The 22,400-nt window shown below is 29.9% G+C and overlaps 3 protein-coding genes across 4 annotated transcripts; 1 reads left to right on the plus strand and 2 right to left on the minus strand.

Moving 5' to 3' along the window:
- Positions 1-575: 575 nt before the first annotated feature.
- Positions 576-4,880, plus strand: LOC8263095 (importin subunit beta-1). 2 transcript variants are annotated; one of them, XM_015723883.3, is made up of 3 exons: positions 576-830; positions 1,841-4,267; positions 4,387-4,880. In XM_015723883.3, exons 2-3 carry the CDS (start codon positions 1,848-1,850, stop codon positions 4,583-4,585), a joined length of 2,619 nt encoding a protein of 872 aa, XP_015579369.1. In that variant the 5' UTR covers positions 576-830; positions 1,841-1,847; the 3' UTR covers positions 4,586-4,880. The 2 variants fall into 2 exon arrangements, with proteins under 2 accessions (XP_015579369.1, XP_002526656.1); XM_002526610.4 differs by having other exon boundaries at positions 577-875.
- A 3,267-nt stretch (positions 4,881-8,147) lies between these two features.
- On the minus strand, positions 8,148-10,701 carry LOC8263096 (lectin-domain containing receptor kinase VI.3). Its single transcript, XM_002526611.4, has one exon. The coding sequence runs from the start codon at positions 10,524-10,526 to the stop codon at positions 8,499-8,501; it is 2,028 nt and encodes a 675-aa protein (XP_002526657.3). The 5' UTR covers positions 10,527-10,701; the 3' UTR covers positions 8,148-8,498.
- A 6,823-nt stretch (positions 10,702-17,524) lies between these two features.
- On the minus strand, positions 17,525-19,078 carry LOC8263098 (protein NODULATION SIGNALING PATHWAY 2). Its single transcript, XM_002526612.1, has one exon. It carries the CDS (start codon positions 19,076-19,078, stop codon positions 17,525-17,527), a length of 1,554 nt encoding a protein of 517 aa, XP_002526658.1.
- Between the last annotated feature and the right edge of the window lie 3,322 nt (positions 19,079-22,400).

Raw genomic sequence — 22,400 nt, forward strand, 5'->3', positions numbered from 1 at the left:
TAATTATTTTTATAAAATATAATGATCTATGAAAAGATTGATAAATTTATAGAAGACACTAAATTTTTTTTATAATCATCAAAGTTATTATTAAATTATAAAAAAATTATAATTGTTTTCATATTTTTCACTAATTAAATTTTCATAAATTTTAAAAATATAAATAATTAAAAACTATCTTATATTAGTTTGCAAACCTCATCCTAATTACAGGTTGCTAAATTTATTTTTTAATTATATAAAATTAATTACTTAGCTTGATCTTATTGGTTGTTAAAACAAAGTATAGTTTGTTTGTTTCAAAAGAACAAATATGTTTGATCTTTTTGTACAATAATAACTTTTTTTTATTTAAAAAAAGCTAATAAAAAGATTTTTCTGTGATGTAAAAAGCCCAAGTACAACTAGGCCGAATTCTAAAACCAAAAGTTCAGTCCAGTCCAGTTCAATTTCGATCGAATAATGAAGACCGCATCTTTGATCCGTTAGAAATGCAAACGTGTGAGTAAGAGTACACACGTGGGAGAATTCAAAAACTCTAGGGTTTTTCGGGGTCAGTGATACTGGGCAGTATCGGGCAGCTACAAAATGAAAACCCCTGCCCGTTAGGTTTTTCAATAGGAAAAGAAAAGAAGAAGACTATACCTCCCGCTTCTTCTAAGCATTCGAATATATATAATAATATCACTCATCTAAAACCAAATCGCTAATCTCTTTTCTTCATCATAATTTTCACTTCGCTTTCCAATAGCACAGAAGAAGAGAGAAAAACACACGCGCATAGAGAGAGAGAGGGAGATTAAACCCTAGGGTTCATCTTCTTTAGTGAGGTTCTGGTCTTTCGTGTTCTTCTAAATTAGTTTCTTTCTATTTAGGTAATTGTTGTGGTTCTTAATCTTAATTTTTATTTATGGTTTTGTCATTTCCGTTCTACTTAGAGATCTAGTTCTAGTTTTTGGTATCTTTGTTTGAATTTTTGTTTCATTTGATGATTTTTCTGTGTAATTTTCTTTTTCACTTTTTAGGGTTTTTTCTGCTTGATTCAAATTGTTCATACTTGTTAATCTTTTACTTATGTATTCGCTGTTTTTATTTTTGTTTGCTGATAGTATTCATGGCTTTCGAGGGCTTAAGCTTGCTTGCTTGTATTATCTATTTGTTTCTGCTGTTTTAGTATCTAAGCGTATTAGATTTTTTTCAAATTAGGTCATTTGAAGCAAGTGATTTACAACACCGTGCTTATTTGCTCAGTTGCTTTTCTGGCAGAGAAGTAGGAAGATAAATTGAATGAGATGATGATAAATTTGACTGCTTAATGATTGTTTGAATTGAAATGATATAAAATTTTGAGGTACAGTCCCTATAAGTAACATAATTGAAAATTTCTGCATTAGAGTTAGTTTTCAGATAAATTTTTTTCTATGATTTTGCTAAATCAGCTCCCCTTATTAAGTTCTTTTGACCCTAATTTTCACTTCAGTGGTTCGATTATGATCTGGATTATTTATATAATTCAATTTTATGAAATGTTGAAGTTTTTGTTAATTTTCTAGAAATATCAGATTGTTGGTTTCCAAAGAACACTGCGTAGTGTTTAGAGATGTAAATTCTAGCATAGGAATATAGGAAGCTGTATATGTGCATATACCTTAGTGGTTCATATAATGCCATCTCATCGTATTATGATGTGGGATTGGATTGCTATCCACGTACTTGTTCACTTCTTTATTTCTTCAACTTCTAATTTGTTTCTTTGGATTGTTAACCTTTGTAATGGCTGTGTGCCTCTTATTTGTTGGTATTTTTAGTAATGAAGTTTTGCTTTACTCTTTTATTGCAGTGTTAGAATGGCTATGGAGATCACACCAGTTCTTTTGGCTGCCCAATCATTGGATGCAAAAGTCCGGAATGAGGCAGAGGCTAATCTTAGACAGTTTCAAGAGCAGAACTTGCCTCTTTTCCTCCTGTCCCTGTCAGTTGAGCTTGCAAACAATGAGAAACCTAATGAATCACGTCGGTTGGCTGGTATCGTGCTTAAGAACTCTTTGGATGCAAAAGATGCCATGAGAAAGGAACATCTTGTTCAACAATGGATGGCAATTGAAATATCTATTAAATCTCAAATCAAAGACTTGCTACTCAGAACCCTTGGGTCGTCTGCACAGGAGGCAAGACATACTTCCGCGCAAGTTATTGCAAAAGTTGCTTCCATTGAGATTCCACGTAAGCAATGGCCTGAGCTAATTCGATCATTGCTTAGCAATATGACCCAACAAGACAGTCCTGCAGCACTAAAACAGGCAACGCTGGAAACTCTGGGATATGTCTGTGAGGAAATATCCCATCAAGACCTTGTACAAGATGAAGTGAACCATGTTCTCACTGCAGTTGTCCAAGGCATGAACCTTGCTCAACATGGTCCTGAGATTCGCCTTGCAGCAACAAGAGCTTTACTTAATGCCTTAGATTTTGCACAAAGCAACTTTGAAAATGAGATGGAGCGAAATTACATCATGAAGGTGGTCTGTGAGACAGCCTTGTCAAAAGAGGCAGAGATAAGACAAGCTGCCTTTGAATGCCTTGTTTCAATAGCATCAACATATTATATAGTGCTTGAACCTTATATGCAGACCCTTTTTCAACTCACATCAAATGCAGTAAAAGGAGATGAAGAGACAGTTGCCCTTCAAGCGATTGAGTTCTGGAGCTCCATCTGTGATGAAGAGATAGAACTTCAAGAATATGGAAGTTCTGAAACTGGGGATTCTGAGCCTGTTCATTCACATTTCATACAGAAGGCCCTTTCGTCTCTTGTTCCTATGTTGCTTGAAACATTATTGAAGCAGGAAGAGGATCAAGACCAGGATGATGGCATTTGGAATATATCTATGGCAGGTGGGACATGTCTAGGTCTTGTGGCTAGAACTGTTGGGGATGCTGTTGTGCCCCTTGTAATGCCTTTTGTAGAGGCTAACATAGTAAAACCAGATTGGCGTAGCCGTGAGGCAGCTACATATGCATTTGGCTCAATTCTTGAAGGTCCGGGCACTGATAAACTGACTCCACTGGTTAACGCTGGCTTGGATTTTCTGCTTAATGCCATGAGGGATGGCAATAACCATGTCAAGGACACGACTGCGTGGACTCTTAGTCGTATATTTGAGTTGTTGCACTGTCCAGCAGGTGGATTTTCTGTTATTTCTCCTGAGAACCTACACCGGATTGTAGCAGTTTTACTGGAAAGTATTAATGCTTCTCCTCATGTAGCTGAGAAGGTTTGTGGTGCTATCTATTACCTTGCCCAGGGATATGAGGATGCAGGAGAAAGCTCCTCACTACTTACACCATGCCTTCCTGGTATCATTTCTCAACTTCTTAAAACTGCTGAGCGTACAGATGGTGGTGACTCAAAACTCAGATCATCTGCATATGAAACCTTGAATGAAGTCATCAGATCTTCCAATATTATGGAAACATCCAAAATCATTACGGAGCTTCTCCCGGTCATCATGAACAAACTTGGGCAGACTCTAGATCTTCAGATTGTATCTTCAGATGACAGGGAGAAGCAAGGGGATTTGCAGGCTTCTCTCTGTGGTGTTCTCCAAGTCATTATCCAGAAACTTAGCAGTACTGATGAAACCAAGCCCATCATACTCCAGGCTGCAGATACAATTATGATTCTATTTCTTAGAGTTTTTGCGTGCCGAAGCTCTACTGTGCATGAGGAAGCAATGCTTGCAATCGGTGCTTTGGCTTATGCTTCTGGACCAGAGTTTGGCAAATATATGCCTGAATTATATAAGTATCTTGAGATGGGATTGCAGAATTTTGAGGAGTACCAGGTTTGTGCCATCACAACTGGGGTGGTAGGTGATATATGCCGTGCAATGGATGACAAGATTTTACCATACTGTGATGGGATCATGAGCCATCTTATACGCAATCTTCAAAGTGTTGAGCTCAACCGGTCTGTCAAGCCTCCCATATTCTCCTGCTTTGGGGACATTGCTCTTGCAATTGGGGAGCAATTCTCTAAGTACATTGAGTCTGCTATCACAATGATGCAAAGTGCTGCTCAGATATGTGCCCAGATAGATGACAGTGATGAGGAGTTGATGGACTATGGTAACCAACTCAAGCGTAGCATCTTTGAAGCTTATTCTGGTATTCTTCAGGGTTTTAAAAATTCCAAGCCAGAGGTGATGCTGCCGCATGCTGGCCATCTTTTACAGTTTATAGAAATGGTTTTTAGAGACAGTCAAAGGTAAATTTTGCTATTTTATTGACGTGTTTGATCCTTTAGATCCTGCACTAACAATTGGATACTATTGGTATTTGATTTGTTTGCTTTCCATTCTAATGTTCTTTTTCCATGTATTGCAGGGATGAGAGTGTGACAAAAGCTGCAGTTGCTGTGATGGGTGATCTGGCAGATGCCCTTGGTTCCAACACGAAGATATTGTTCAAGGACAAAACGTTCTATTCTGAATTTCTTGGTGAATGCCTCCAATCCGATGATGAACAGCTTAAGGAAACTGCAAATTGGACCCAGGTGATGATAGCACGTGTTATGGTCTCATGAGATGTAGCTAGATCTGTCCGTGAGTAAAATATCTGTTTATGGTAAATTTGTGCTCATTAGATTAGAAGACACTTTTTTTTTTTTGCTCTTTTCCTTTTTAGTCTCTGGTGAAAAGTGTCAAGGGCCCAGGAAAAGAGAAAAGAGGTCATGCATCCATGTGGTCTTGTACTGGATGTGTATGATTTTCTGTTAATTCTAAACGGGATGGGAGAGAAATATTTGTTAAATGATTTGTGGAACTGTGCCACTAATCAGTGGCTTATTAGGTCATTTTATTTAATGATTTCTTTTTTCATCCATTTTTAAATGCTTGAGAAATTCTCATTTTCATGTTTCTCATTTGTGTTAACATTAGTCCTCTTTCTAACTTTTGAGTTAATGATTGCATTACGGTGCTGAAAGCGTATAATGTTAAACCTCAGCAACATGTGTATATGATAACCTAAACAAAGCGATGAGTGGTGTAGTATTTGGTAGTCGTGTCATGTCCATTCGCAGTTTGATTACCAGTGATTTTTGTCTAGAACTCGCTGTTACAGCTTTGCAGCAGTTTGATAACTGAGATTTGAAGCCCCAGCTTTGTCTTTCCCAGCTCTTTATTCTATAAGCACTAGCTCTTTAGTGCTCTATGGAACTCGGACAAAAGTCTCAAGTTCCAACTTTCATTTTCTTCTCCCTATAATTGAAAAAATTAAAATTCTTTATTCATTCTTTAGTCTGTGCAAATTCCCGTCACGGAATTCAATCTCGTAACCTGTGGCTGTGGTGTAGGAGAGATGCCCACTATTTTCTGCTATTTCATCCCTTGCGAAGTTTCCCTCCAGATTTTCTTTTTTTCTTGTTTCTTTGAAAGTCTCGTTTGTATCGCGGAAAAGGCGTTGTTGAGGAAGAAGTCGACTTTTGTATTTTTCTTTGGAATGTGACATGAGACCCAGTTTTAAACGCGGAAATATAAGAGGGCCGTACTAATTTACAACACCTCCGGAGTCTACTTTGCTCCAAGTAATCTGTGGTTCGAATTATTGTAGTTTACATTCTCTTGTACGATCTAATTAAAACACATTTGAATTGGGTTTTTCTTTCTTTATTTTATTTGTCTGTTGTTGCAGTTTGAAGTTAAATGATTATTCTTCTAAAACAAAGTTAAATGATAATGGAGCTAATTACAAAAATATATTAGTATTTTTTTGAGTTTATTAATTTAAAATACCTTTTAAAAATTCGATATAGAAAAAAGAGTTTGTAATTAAGTAAAAATGGAATTTCTGATCTGACGTCTGCATAAAATAGCTCAGGCAAATTATATTTAATTTTATTATAAAAATTGTAAATCTTTTACTTCATATTAAAATTACAAAAAGTGCTAAACATCACGATTATTTTTTACATTACCCTATGATTATATTGACATTGAGTTTGAGACTTTGGTTTCAGTAATTATTATTGATGAAATTGACTTGTGATTTATACTTTATAGCTATTACTTAGCAAGTCATTTGGGGAGTTACAGGGATGACTTTTTAGGCGTGTCCAAAACTTTCAACCAATTTGGGTAGTTAAAGAAATTAAAACAACTGGGTACTGCTCTTTATAATTTTTTTTTTAATAATAAATAAAAAAAGAGAGAAGATGACTTTTAAATAAAATGAAGGAAAAAATAAAGAAAAAAAATAAAATATTCGTAAGACTCATTTTTTTTCCTCTTTAGATTTAAAGAGAGAAAATATAGCTTTGAGGTCATTTAAAAAAAAATTAGAAAGTCTCTTGGAAGCTTGATACTTGCACATATTTCTTATAATAAAAAATGAGCATATGATTTAAAAGTTTATTGCAAACTCTTAGAGACAGTTGAAGTAATAAAGAGATATTTTTAAGAGTTATAAAGAACTGTGATTATCATGCGGCCGGAAGTTATTTATAATTGAAAAAATTAGAAAATTTCATGCAATTATTAATAAAAAATTATGTTTTTTAACCCTCTTAAATCCAAAAGGAAAGGAAACAAACAAAAATGCGTTAGAATTGATGAATATTAACCTTTCAAAGTTTCAGTCGTTAATTCCTTAATAAAAGTGCATACTTAATAACGATAAAAGAGACCGGTATTAATCTTTATATCATTAACTTTAGATTAAACGAATATAATATATTGTGTGTATTATAATTAATGCATATCCTAAATTATTGAAAAATATATAACCTAAATTGGTTTTCATGCATTCTATGCCAAGACTGACTTCTTTATTTGGAACTATTTTTCCTTAAAAATTGAATTTCAAATAAAAGCTTTTTGTTAATTATATTGTTCTTGTTTCTTCTAAAAAAAAAGCTACTTAAATGTACAATTATTATATTAAATTAATATGCACTTGAATGAACTAAAACGATGATCACAATGTCTTTAATGCAATCAAATAGCTTATTATTTTGAGACAGTTTATAAAATTTGTCTTAATACATAAAATAATAATAATAATAATAATAGAAACCATATTTATATAATATATATTTTATGAAATAAGTATTTATAGTATAGAATTATTTTGATATATATATATAAAAGGTTTCTTAGAAATATTCTTACATGAACCTTTTCCATTTACAGGAGAAGTAAGTGATCCCTTATTTTGAAAATTCAACATTCACAATTAAGAATTTGATTTGTGTAATTCTAAATAACTTTTCTGATTAACTCTGTGAATTATGCCCTACATTTAATTATTGTTTTTCAACTTTATGGTAATAAATTAATGTATTTTGCGACTCAAATTATATGATTCTTTTCAGAATCTAAATCCTAGTAAACATGATATGACAAACTCATGAGATATGGACACAATAGAACACGAATAAGTTAAGATAGGCTATTTCAAAATTTTTAGGATATCATATGTTAGTTCAAAATATATATGTTTCTTATATATTAAACTTAAAATATATAGTTATTCAAATTTGAATTATAAATTAAGATCAAATTCTTATTTATACATATGTCTTACATTCTCTTAACTTTTAGATTTCAATTAGTAATTTGTAAAAAATTGGGCTAATTAGATTTAAAATTAGTATTTGAAATAATTAATTGTCCAATCATCTACAAATTTAGATTAAAAATCATTCAAATTAATTTTAAAAAATACAAATTTAATATATAATGTGTTATAGTTGTGCTTTAGTTGTGTGAATGTGATGTGAGATATGAAAACAAAAATAAAAAATCTTGACACATAAGATATTGCATCTGATAGAGCCGTTTTGAGCATTGTGTTTTTTTAGCTCTTTTGCTAATTATTAAATTATTCTTATAAGCTTAGAAAAAAGATAAGAATTTAAAATACTACTACACTTGATGATCGAAAGATGAATGTAAAACAAATAATAATAATAATAATAATAATATGAAACGGTCAAAATTAAAGGATGAAAATTTAATGGGTACATATTTCTAGGTATACAAACTATTAGATAAATATGGGAAGGGCTATGAAATATATGTGCAAATAAGACTTAACTAATTTGGGTAGAAGACTTTAAAGTTAAATATTTGAAAATTAAAAAAAAATAAATTCAAAAAGAATATTAACTTTTGTTATAAAATGTGGCAATACAAACATTTGCATAGCAATTATTGCACTGTAGATATAAGTATCAAATTAGCTGAGAAATTAAACAGATGTATTGACATAAATATAAAGAGTAGAAAAAAAAAAACAGAAAGGAAGTTACCTAGAAATTTAATGAACTCTAAGTCTAATGCCATACCCAGCTACAATCAATTTTCTTCTGTGCGATTAATGTACATACCCAAATCAAGAGACCTCTTGCAGCCTGATTTGTGTTTCTGTGTGTATTTATATTAGGGAGAGAGAGTTGGAATGAGAAGTAACAATGGAATTACATATGACCTGCATTACTATCTACCTGCATCTATAGAACTTGTAGACATGTATCTAATGGAAGATGAACGATACGACGTGCTGGTCATTTCGCAGTTACTCAGTTTCAACAATCTTGAATTGATTTCACTTAGATGATGAGACTCATATGAACCCCAATCCTCTATTACAGGAAGCTTATAATCTCCGTTAAGGTACGTTGTAACTTGTCTCATGCTTGGCCTAGAATCCGAGTTCTGATGAGCACAAAGAAGACCCAGTTCCAATACTAACTCCACTTCTTCAGCTGTATAATTTGAATTCAGATTTGGATCAACTGCATCAAGAATTTTACCCACTTGTTGGCATTCCAAAACCCAATCCACCAAAATGAACTGACCTGACCCGATTGGCCTCCGGCCGGTAGCCACTTCAAGAAGAAGGACACCGTATGCAAACACATCTGAGCTTGTCGAGGCCTTCCCTGTTCGTGCCAATTCAGGTGCAATATACCCAATTGTGCCAACGACACTGGTGGTATGTGAATTTATGCCATGATCATATAGCCTGGCGAGACCAAAGTCCCCTAATCGTCCATTCATTTCTGCATCTATCAGGACATTGCTTGACTTGACATCTCTATGAATCACCACTTGGTCCCACTCTTCGTGCAGATACAAGAGCCCCGCAGCGATGCCTTTAACAATGTTGAATCTTTGATCCCAGCTTAATACAGAGTTGTTTTTAGGATGGAATAAGAGAGAGTCAAGGCTTCCATTTGGAATGTAATCATATACCAGAAAAAGATCGTTTTCCCTTTTACACCATCCTTGGAGATTCACCAAGTGCTTGTGCCTTAATCGTCCTAGACTTTCGATCTCGGCTGAGAATTCTTTCAGTCCTTGGACTGAATTACGAGTGATCTTCTTAACCGCAACTTCATTTCCATCATTACGCATAACAGCTTTATAAACTATACCGAACCCGCCAACTCCGATGATCTCACTCTCTTTAAAACCTTTAGTTGCCGTATACAGATCTCTGTATCCAAACCTGTGGGGACACTCCAATTCCCAATCTTCAAGACTCTCAAATGTTGCCATGCTTTTATACAGCGTTAGACAAAGAAGTATTCCAATCAAAAGAACAGCCATGACGCATAAAGCAGAGATGAGAGCAACCACTGTGCGGGAAAAAGATGATGAATCTTTCTCGTCCGGTGGCATAGGAAGCTCATCAAGATTCAGTGCCGGGGCTGCTCCTGTCGTCGAAAAACTCCATCCCAGAATGTAATGAGAGCTTGCATTTTCCCCTGTGGAGGCAGAGAAACCAACATATGTATTCTCTTTAACTATTTCAGATAGATTAAGGCCTGTGAAGTTAATGAGTGGTATGACCGGCTTCGGTTGCCCCATTGGACAAATTGTTACAGTCACAACTTTTTTCGCACCGTCATATTCTACCCAAGCTTGAATAGGTTTACCATCGTGCAAGTTAAGTCCGTCTTCTCTCGTATCGTTGACACTAATGTACGCAGCTGCTTGGGTTTCATTCGAATCCATGCTGTTGATGTTGATCCCAATATGGTTCCCAGTGGTGTCTCCTGTCTCATTGAACCCTTTAACTGTATCAAACTCAACGGCAAAAATATGGTTCGTGCTCTCTCCGTTATTCAAGTTATTGAAAAGGCCAAGATAGTGTCCAGCAGCAGCTCCAGGAATCTGGGAGGTGGGTGACAGAGCGAAGCCAAAGCCAAAGCCTCCTTCGCCTGATGCCGGAGGGACTATCGAGAAAACGAAAGTTGTCTGGAAAGAAGTAGGATTTGGTGATGTTTTGTTGAACATCTGTATGGTGTTGGAATAGAATGCATGTCCTATGGCGTTCTTTGTTTTGTTTGTGAGCCTAAGAGCACCGCTAGGCTTGAAAACAGAAGCTCTATCAAGTGCAAGCAACTTCTCTTTTCCATTGAATCCATTGAAAGTGAACTCCTCGGATTGAGCTTGATCAACAATAGTATAAAGCAAGAAAATAAACCAAACTACAGAGTTCATCGAAGAAGCAGCCATGGAATCTTGGAAATGGAAATCAACAAATGCCCAAGTGCCTATCTTCAACCAAGAGGATTTAATGGGAAAATTAGATAGAAAGACTTGAAATTGTCAAAGTCCAGAGCATGTAGTGGAGGGAAGGCAAAGAAAGCTAGCCTTAATTCTTGTGGACCAAAATTTGCAAAGGTGGTTGGAGAGAGACTTTCAGAGTCATTAGAAAAAGACCGAGATCAAGATTTTATGTTAGCTCGCTCCCTCCAGAGATTATTCTCAAATGCCGTGTAAAGATGGTTTTGAATTTTCTTTACATTCTACACTTCGATACAATTTAAAAGCAGTTGCCATGTTTTATTGATCAAACTCTTTAATAAGTGGAAGAATGAGTGTTTCCATCCACCATGACTATCTTTATGTTAGAACATGCTCCCAATGATTAAATCCTAAAGTATTCATTAAAGACCCTTTACTGCAGTTAAACCAGGAGAAAATGGGTGATTAATTAATGATTGTTTCTTGGCTAGTAGAGTTAGTAATTATACAATCTCTCTGACTTCAGCTATTTAACGGTTTATGCATTAACTAATATAGAAATCAAAATGTTAGCAGTGTTTAATTATTAATGGAATCATTGAACTTTTTAACTATTTAAAAATGGGAAACATTGACTCCAATAATAATTTATTTAAATATGTTTGTCTTTTGATATATGTGGACAAAGAAAACAAAAATAAAGGATGGATGTATTCTTCTTCCAACCAATAGCGAATAGGTCAACGTTCACGGTTCAACATTCACTACATTTTTTATAAAAAAGTTCCGTGTTTTATTTTCTTCTGTTTGAGAAAGATTTTCCGTGTTTCTCTTAAAAACTATTTTCTGTGTTAAATAATCAAAATTTCTATTTCATTTTGACGAAATTATTTTATCTAATTTTGATATACATTTCCATCTATACACTAAATTAATAAATATTTAATAAATATTTATTAATTTTAAATAATAAATTATGTGTCAGTTATTTAATATTTTTTATTAATTGTAGTATATATACGTCAAATCAAAATAAGAAGTTTTTTTATTTTATAATATATTTATGCAGTTCTTTTAAAGAAAAATATAAATATGTTTATCATATGTGATTTGACGATTGGGTACATAAAATTATATATTTTTGTGACAAAATAGGATACTTTATAATTCATATCATTACCAAATGGGGGCAAACTCTCTTTAAATTACATGGTATAAGTTATCACATTATACTAGATTTTTAATTCTTTTAGTATCTCTCACATTCTAGTTTTGTTTCATCTTATAGTACCGATTAGAATTCATGTACATATCTTTCAATGATGATCCACCGCTCAGCCGCCACATTATATTTTCTACGACTACAAAAGTTAAAAAGTTTAATATCAATTAAAAATATATATTATAGTTTTAGTTCAATAAAATGAATACTACTAGCAGTCCTTGGTTTTTACTAGTGCTATAATAATATGTAAAAGAATAATATATATCTATTTTTTAAATTCTTCAAGAATTGAGTTAATAAAATGTCAAAAACAATTTTAATTGCCCAAATCAATAAAATAACAATAAAAGACCTAGTCTGCCAAAAAATTCAAATTTTCAAATTTTACAAACAATTGAATCACTAAAATATTAAAACAAAATCTCAATCACATGTATAAATAAAATTCCAATGAAATCATTAATCACCACATATCTAATGCCTACAAAATTATTATAAAACATTAACCATTACAATAAATCTAACCTAGTGACTTGCGCCTTAAATTACTGAGTTTTAGATACTTGTTAACTTCTCTTACATTTTAGATCATTCAGAGAAAGAAAAAAAAAAAAAAGCAAAGGAGGTGCAAAATTGGAGATTAATTCTTATAAATTATTCACGGTTGGGTGGTCATGGTGTAAACAAGCTAATCCAAACCGAGAATTTCAATATTTAATGTTTAAGCTCGGCTCGTAAAAATTTAACTAAATTCGAGCTCGATAACTTTTTTTATTTTAAAGTTCGAGCTCAGCTCGTTGTAATCTTAATATATTTGAGCTCGATACTATATATAAATGAGCTGAACTAGAGCTTGATTCATTATTAACTCAGTATTTATATAAACAAGCTAAGCTCGGGCTCGATTCGATTTCAAACTCGTTAAGCAAGCTCGATTTTACTAAATATATAACTGTATATTTTGTAATTATAATAAATTATACACAAAATTAAAATATGTATATAAATTTAGAAATTAAATAATTAGACCGAATTCTTCATAAAAAATTTTCAACAAACTCATAAAATTCAATTTCAAACTCGTTGCAAATTCATTTAACCATTTATAATTCGGTGAGGACTAAGGGTGTAAAAGAGTCTTTTCTAGCTTCACATTAAACATATTGTAAAAATATTTATTCATGTTAATTTATAATAGTTCTTACTCTAGTATCTTTCCTTTTTCAATTAGACTATAGTACCCTTTATGTTAATTTATAATAGTTTATATAAATTTAAGTTAACTATATATATTGTTATTATTCTACTTAAATAAATTCATGATAAAAAAAATAAAGTGGTAAGACATTAATAATAATCAAATGTTAACTTAATTAACAATATTATTAGACTAGCACTCACTTAAGTAACACTAAAATTATACAATTAGAGAATTTATAATTAAAAACTATTTTGTTGGTATATATATTATTATTGTAATGTAATAGAAAAGTTGAGTTCTTATGACTACTAATTCATTTTTTTCTTTTAATTAGAATAAATTACTTTTTAATTATTTATTATCTATTAAGCTAATGCACGAGCTAGCTCACGAACTTTTTAAACGAGCTAGCTCTCGAACTCCTTAAACGAGTCAGTGCGTGAGCTCAGACGAGCTGAGTATTACTGAGCTCAAACTCGGCTTGTTTAATAAATGAGCTCAAAAATAAAGTTCAAGCTCGACTCGTTTATCATGATGAACGAATTTAAATGAGCTTTTATCAAGCGAGCTTCGAATAACTCGCGAACAGCTCGGCTCATTTACAGTTTATTTATTATAATATAACAATATTCTTTATATGGGTTGATGTTTTACTTTCCTCAACTATAATTACAATATTAATTGTAGTTATTATTTAATTTATTAATTCTTATGCGTTTAAAAAAATTGAGATACAATAAATTTATAATCCATAACTTGGGTTATAATAGAAGATTCAAAATAAAAAAATAAATAAAAAAATCAGGATCAACACTTCATTTATATATTTAATTAGTTTTAAATTATTATTTTTTTGTCTTTTCAATACTGCTATACTTTTTGTGATATGGCAGTTGAGTAGCAAATTAAAATAGAGTTTCATTTGATTCCCAATAGATATTATATTATAAAAGAAAGATAAAAGATGGAATAATGAAAAATAAATTAAAAATTTAATATTAATTAGATATATGCAACAAAATTTTGCTACTACAACTATTTACTTTATACATTTCAAGAGACGTATTTAAACATATTATCTGTTTATAAAAAATTTATCTAAGTCTAGTATATACATCGTAATAAATAGAAAAGTAATACGTATTATAAGTATTTTATACTTTAGTATTGGATGATTGACACATATTCTATTATTTAAAATTAATAAATATGTGTCAATCATCTATCAATTTGGTATAGAAACATACACCAAGTCGAGTTGTTATATCCTCAATCTAGGTACATCTAGCATTATGTACCCTGGACTATTAACACAAGTGATCCGTGTGTGTTTTTTTAAAAAAGAGCTCAATATATAATTTTTTACTTCAATTAAAATACACAATTGTCTTTTTTAATATTAAAAAACTTTCTTTATTTATTTTTTTTGCATTTTTGTTTTATATACACTCTTTTATTTTTAAAATTATAATCTTCACAGTTTTTTTGGCTTTCGATTTTAATCTTTCAATGTTTAAAATTTCTGCAAACTCTTATTTTTTTTTTTAAATTTCTGTATTAATTTAAAATGGCATTTCAATACAGTCACATAAATTGCTTGTAAAAATAATATTTAAAATATTTAAAAACCTATAGTGTAAGTCTTATAAAACTAAAATTTATAACTGAACAACCAATGTTTTATATAGATTTTGTTATTGATGAATATATTATTTGTTTTTGTATGCAAAATATTTCTTTAAAACATCTTATATATATATGATGAATTTCTTGATCATAAAATGACATTTCAATACAATCACATAAATTGCTTGTAAAAACAAGGGTAAAAGTGCTAAAGAACCTACAATTTAAATTTTATGAAACTAAAATTTATAACTGAAAAATCAATGTTTTATATAAATTTTGTTATTGATGAATACATTATTTGTTTTGTATACAAAATATTTTTTTAAAACATCTTATGTATATATGATGAACTTCTTGATTATAACCTATGATTAATGAATTTCTGTTATATATTTGATTAAACATCAAGTGATACATTGATGAACCTATTGCTAGTAGATGATAAACCTGTTGATTATAACCTATGAATAATGAATCTATAAACTATAAAATTGAGATATATATTTGATGAACCTCAAATGATACTTTAATGAACTTGTTTGTAGATAATGAACTCGTTCATTATAACCCATAAATATTGATTTATTCTTATGCACATATGACATGTTCATTACTTAAAACTTCTATATTCATTTGTTAATAATATAATGTTCATTGTACTACACAATAAATCTATTCCATTTCAAAAATAAATTTATCTTCAAAATTATGAACAACATAATAAACATCAATGTACTATAAAATGAACATATTTCATTTCAAAATAAATTTGTTATTATAAATAAAAATGATAAACATGTTCATATATAATGATTCTCAATGTGCTACAAATGAACCTATTCAATTTAAAAAATAAAACTATTAAAATTATGAATAAAATGATGAACCTATAATTCATATATAATTAACCTCAATATTTTACATAATGAACCTATTATTTTCCAGCAATGATGAATATTATATTTAATCAACTTATAATCATATTTAAAAAAGAAGGATTAAAGCTTATAAAATCTGATTTGAAGGTCTGAAGAATGGAGAAATAATGAAAAATTTCAACTCGTTAAAAATAAATTTACAAAATCTGTAAATATGCATAATATATGTATGAGAATAGTTCAAGAAGCTACGAGGAGTGGTAAACTCTGAAAGGAAAGATGGAAACAAGGGAGTTTGCTGATAAAGATGGACAGTTACGATTGCATAATATACATTTTTCAGCCTTGTCATCGAAAGCGGCTTCCAATTGCTCGAAAATAAGAAAAAAATGAAGAATAACAATGTTATACAGCAAAGAACAAAAAAAAAAAAAAGAACAAAGAACAACAACTTATATAATCTAAGAATTAAAAAAAAAAAAGTATTATGCAGCAGAGATTAAAAAAATGAAAATAACAGTTTATATAATTTAATTTGAAACTTTAAATAATAGAGAATCGATAATGGAAAAGACAAAATCGAGCTAAATAACTAAAAGCAGCTTGCGATTATACTTTAAATTGACAATAACAGATAGAGCGTTATATTTGACTTAAAATTCTTTCACATGTATGTTTTAAAAACTTATCTTCCTCAATTATATGAAATGGCTATATTTTGGGCACCAAATACATAATGCCCACTATACCTGGATTTGGATATAATTTACCCACCATCTCCTACCTATTTTGAGTTCCATTTAGGCCACGACCCTTATAGCCCATATACAACATATTAAAGCTCTTGTAAATTACAATCTCTTTACATTTTCAACCAGCTACATACATAAATATATATTTAGGATAAATATAATTGTCCAAGTGTTTGTTATTTTTTCAATTTATACTATTACAGAGTGTTCTCTTGCATTTTTCTTTTTTGGATGGTAAAGAGAGAGGGTCCACTTTCAGCATTATAACTTAATTCAACTATTTCGCAATTAAACATGCTAAATATTTCACTTTAATTTATCTAAATTTTATTTACCTTATGTGATATATAATATTTTTGTAAAAAGCATTATATACCACATCAATTAAGTAACAATTAAGATAAACCAAAATTGAGATAAGTCAAAATAAATTAAGATAAATCAAAATGAGATATGTAATTAGCATTACTAAGAACTAGTCGTTACAGCCATGCGTTACACGACGGTTATTATTATTTGAATTATAAAAATAAATTGATAGATATAATTTAATAAATTTTTTAATTTTTAATATTAATTTATATATTTTAAAAATAATAACAAACTAACTATTTTTAAATACCTTTCTTAATTTTTAAAATATTTAAATTTATTAGTAATATAAAGAATATATTAAAAATATTTATTAATTAATTTTAGTATTATATAAATTAATACTATAATTAATATTACTATTTTCAGAATTAAAAATTTATTAAATAAAAATTAATTTAGTATTAAATATAATATTAAGAATTTAATTTAAGATGTTATCTTTTAGAATTAGAATTATTACCTAATTCAAAAACTAATTTATTAGTTAATATAATACTAAAATATAATTAATATATTATTTTTTAGAATAAAATTAGTATCAGTATTTGACTAAAAACTATTTATCAGTTAATATAATTAAAATACTATTTTTTAGGATTAAAATTAGTATTTAATTAGATATGTAATCTATTAATTAATAAATTAATAAAAAAAATTATAAAATTACACATAATTTTAAATTTTATAAATAAAAAATAGTACACATTCAAAATAAAAATTTTAGCGTGTCAAAAATTAAATACACATGTTAAGAAAAAATAAATTTTAGAAATATATATATATATTTCATTTGATGGTGTTGGAAACAAAATAAGAAAATAAAAATAAAAATTACCTTAAAAAAAATGTAAATATTCCATCTTCTGGTTGCATATTTCCTATACATGTTAATTTAGCATCTCGCCTACATTCTGCTTCTATGAAACTCATCTCCATGCAGAGACGGTCACCAATGGCATATTTCCTCTCCAGTCCAAGACCAACACATTACTATTCCCTCCTTCAATCCTCACTCCATATGGAGTGTCTCCTTCTCTTACCATTTCTTTAGCCTCCATTAAGCTGTTATTACTCACTCTCAGCCCTTCAAAACCTATTCCTGTCTTAAAATCACTTCCTTCGTTAATTTCCTTCCATGTCTGCATCATACTAACACGAGATACATAAGGCGCAAGAAACAGACACTCCATTGATAATCTGGCTTCTGCAAGATGAATTGGGAAACCCCATTCTATTGATTCCAACAATCCTTCGTAATGTTCCATGTACCTCTCAAAGAATGATCCAAAACCATCACAATTGCTCAATGTCTCGTGGCCAATTCCTTCACCAAATGTCACTATACCTCTGCTTCTATCATCACTCCAATCAGCTACCGAATCCTTAGCCATTGTTAGAAACTCTATCACATGCCTTCTACTTCGTATTCTCCCCATATGGGGAATTGCCCACATACAATTAAAGGCTAGCCATTCTTTTCTTCCTCCTCTTTTTATCTCCCTCGCCAAATTTTGCACCTCTATCTCTTCCACGTGCAGCATTAAGCCTAAGGAGTCTGCATAGTTTTGAAGCCGCCTTTTTGTCTCTTCTAATTTTCTCCATGGATGCTCTTCTCTCCATTTGATTGCTGTGATTTTTAAGGTTATCTGTTGAAGATGTCTCTGATTATAACCATGTTGTTGCATCCTCTCATTTTGTTGTTGAGAAAGAGCCATGATCATTGAAGGCCATTGAATTCCCTCTCCAATATCAAAGTCCACTACATGTAGAATCTCAGCATCACGAGGCTTGGCTTCAAGGATCGCTGAATTAGCAGTGAAATGAGCGACCATTCCGTAAGGAAAAATCTGATAGAACACCTCAAAAGCTTTATCGAAATTCTTGAAAGATTCTTGCTTAAGATAGTCCGATTGCTTGTCCAAAGGCTGGAACGCATAGTACAAAAGACGCTCCTTAATTCCACTAATGGGACTAACTTTCTCGCCAATGCGTCGCATGATAACCTCTGCAAGTGCTGCCTGTTTGTTTTCTGTCGCCTCTGCATATGCCATGGCTAGGTTGGTCAAGCTGAATAGGTTACTGATGCCCATGCATTCTTTTGGCATGATTAGGGATTGGTGGACAAGATTACTCCAGTTAATATCCGTGGATAAATCACCTGAAATAATTGATGGGCTAAAGCTGCAGTATTCGTAATCATCAGTAGTAATCTTTCCTTCATCATTTTCCTGAATATCTTGGCCCCAGATGAACTCTAAGTCCTGAAAATCAAATGGGAAAGGCTCATCAAATAAAAATTCCATGTACATATTATCATCATGAGGAGGAGCGCTATCCACAAATTCAATAGTGGAAGGAGAGTCAATTTCTGTAAAAGGAGGAGAGAGATCAAAGTGTGTATAATTTGCATCATCAAGAGATAACTCTACATTGTTAGAGTAAGGTAGACATGAAAACTGAAAAAGGGCAGATTCCAACATGTTTCCTTAAAGGGGGATGATGCAATTAATTACTAGCTAGGAGACTTGAAAAATAACTGGTCTGAGAGGTATTGGTTATATATGAATATTATACAGCATAAAGAACAAAAGTGAAGACATTTTACTTTCTTGCCAGCTCAATTAACAAAATAATTTGAGATTCCTGGCAGCTGGCCCTTTCTGTTGCAATAGATTAAGGTTTCAGGTTATTAACCTATGCACTGTTGTTTACATATGGAGATGGTTTCCCTTCATTTTCTTTTCTTTCTTTATGTTTGGTCTTCTTATTGCATTTCTTTTTTAATACTTTAAAAAAAGAAGTCGATCACAAAGGTGAAGATTCTGAATTTCATGCATGGTTGAAAACCGTCCTGTTAACGTTGAATCAGTTGAACCATGCTTTGGCTTTTCTTCAATCTCTCAATTTTTGTGTTTAGGGTTGATGTTTGTCCCAGCTATACAGATATAAAAAATGATAGATAGGATAATTATAAAATTTAAAATAATGTGCGGTTGCATAATTATTATTTTTATTTTATTATAAATAATAATATAATAGATTTATAAATAAAATTTATTAAAATTTTTAATATTTTATTATCAGTTATTATATTTTAAGAAAAAATATTTTCAAATAGGATTCTCAAACTTTAGCGGATAGAATTTTTTTTTTTATTTTCTTCTTGACTGCCATCGGTGGTTTTTCTTTATCGTAACTAATTTCAATTCTTCATTTCTTACTCTATTTTTTTTCTCTAGTAATTTTTTTCAATCAAAATAAAATAATTAAATTATATTTTTATCTTATTTGCATGAGCGAGCTGGTAAGAGTTTATTCATTTTAATTATAAAATTTCTTATATTTCTTTAGCAGTAAATTTGAAAAAACAAATGATAGATCAAAGATTTATGGAAGAAAATTTCATTACCACTAAAGTTTAAATATTAGATGATAAATGAAAGCCTTCTAACATGAAGATGAAATTATTTGGTTGAAAATTTATTTAGAATTTTATTTTAATACGCTAAACATAGTCAGTGTGTTATACAATTATTTTATCAATACGATGAAAGGAAATGGGAGTCAAAATGCAGTCAAGTTTACTTATATACCTTACACAAGGGATGGGAGTGCCGATTTGTTGGTTAAGGGTTGGAAGGCAGAGAGAGGGTTTCCCTTAATGGCTAATAATCTATAATATAATCAGGTCTAGCGATCCACACTATGCCAATATTCCTGCTTAATTTATTGAATAAAACTAATGCTGTAAGATTCAACCACATTTAATTAAAGGAAAAAAAATAAAAAATAAGAAAGACAACATCTGGCTAGCTTCCAACAAATTACAAATTTCATGAAGTTGCCTCAAACTCTTAGCTTTGAACGTTTTCTTAATTTCTTTCTTATTACAATAACATAAGATGTTTTCTCTCTCAAATAAAATAATCACTTATTACTTAGATTTTGTTTCATTCTTTGATTAATATATGCTGATCTTTTCTCTGATTCTACAAATTTAGAAAATTATTATTATATATTATAGAACAGGATAGGAATCTGCCGTCTACCGGTATCATTATTTTATTCTAATGTAATCGTACATTTTATTTATTTATTTATTTATATTGATTAGCAGATTAACAACTTTTACAGAAAAAAGAAAAAAAAAAGAATTTACATAGTCAAATAATGACATTAGCAATTCAATAAATAAATTTAAAAAGCGAAAATTAAGCCCAGCAATTCACTAATAAAACTAATTAAAATGAGAGTGTCATCATTTGATTGAAAAGGTATAGCATATGAAAATACTTAAGAGATGATTTATGAATGAAACCACCAGATGTTAATTAAACTCTTAAAATACGTCCAATGAAAAAAAGATCCTATTTTGTGGCTCTGTAGCAGGGAGGAAAAAGCCAAAGCCAACAAGTCATCACTCTATTACTCTAACTTTTTGGCTTTGGCTTACAAATAAATCAAAATAAATGTTACAATTAATTGGTAGAAACGTTGATGACTCAAACACCTTTCTCAGCATATATCCCTATCATGCATCTTATAATAACATACCATTTTATTGCAAACTTCTTTTTTAAAAAAAGATAAGTCATTATCCAAAAATATATTTTACGCAAATATATCATTATAACAAATCGTATACTTTTTTCCCCTTTATTTTTATTTTTTATAAATTTTTAATTATTATTAACTAGTGTTAATTACTAAATACGTAAGAAGTAAAAGTAAATAATTTTAAATTTTAATATTACATATATGACTAAAAGTATAATAAATTCTTATCTCATAAATATGATGATCAAATGTGATAGTGTTTAACTGTTAATATTATGGTTCTATTTCATAGGTAATTATATACAAACTAAAGCATCAAAAATAAAATATTAATTTTATATGAAATAGAAGGGTTACAAAATAATAACCTAATTATAGCTAGTGCGGGAAATTCTATATACTGTGCCATATGTCACAATCATTTTAAATATAGTTAAAATATTATTTTTAAATTAAAAATTATTATATAATTAATAAAAAATAATTTATTAGTTAATATAATATCAATATATATCTACTATTCTCCAGAATTATAATCATTCTCTATTAAAACTTTTTTACTAAATTTTTTTTTATAATATTTTAAAGTCTTATCTTTATATAGATTATACTCATATAGTAGTACTATTTATTTTCTTCTCTATTAAACTATATTTAATTAGTAAAATATTAAATAAACCAATTTTAATAAGACTAATAAGATCTTTTTAATAAATTTGTATATCTTTTTTATCTTTGTACTTTGATATATATATATATATATATTAATATCAGAAAATATAAATTAAAATTTTAAGGGATAAAATAAACATACTTAGAGGAGAGACTTATCATATTTTTTAAATTAAAAGTTAAGTCAAATTTAAAACAACTTAGAGCTTATTTGGAATTATTATTATTATTATTATTTATTATTATTATTATTATTATTATTGAAAAGTAGGAAATGATTTCTTTTCACACGTTTATTTTTAAAATTTTTTGTATAAACCGATTCTATCAATCCTTTTATAAAATTAATTTATCTTCTATTTACTAAAGAGTTGTACAAAAGCAATATCAAACGTTCAATTTTTAAGTTAAATAAAAATTGATTAAAGTTCTAAGGAATAATGTTAGTCATTTGGGTGGGGCAAACCTTAGCAAATTTGATGTTAGACAACCTAAGGTTAGATTAATAACAAATTAAATGCTTGGGGACATTTTTACATGTGTTATCCGAATTACATGTGTTAGCCAATTATT

The sequence above is a fragment of the Ricinus communis genome, chromosome 10, assembly GCF_019578655.1.
Source record: "Ricinus communis isolate WT05 ecotype wild-type chromosome 10, ASM1957865v1, whole genome shotgun sequence".
Classification (NCBI taxonomy): Eukaryota; Viridiplantae; Streptophyta; class Magnoliopsida; order Malpighiales; family Euphorbiaceae; genus Ricinus; species Ricinus communis.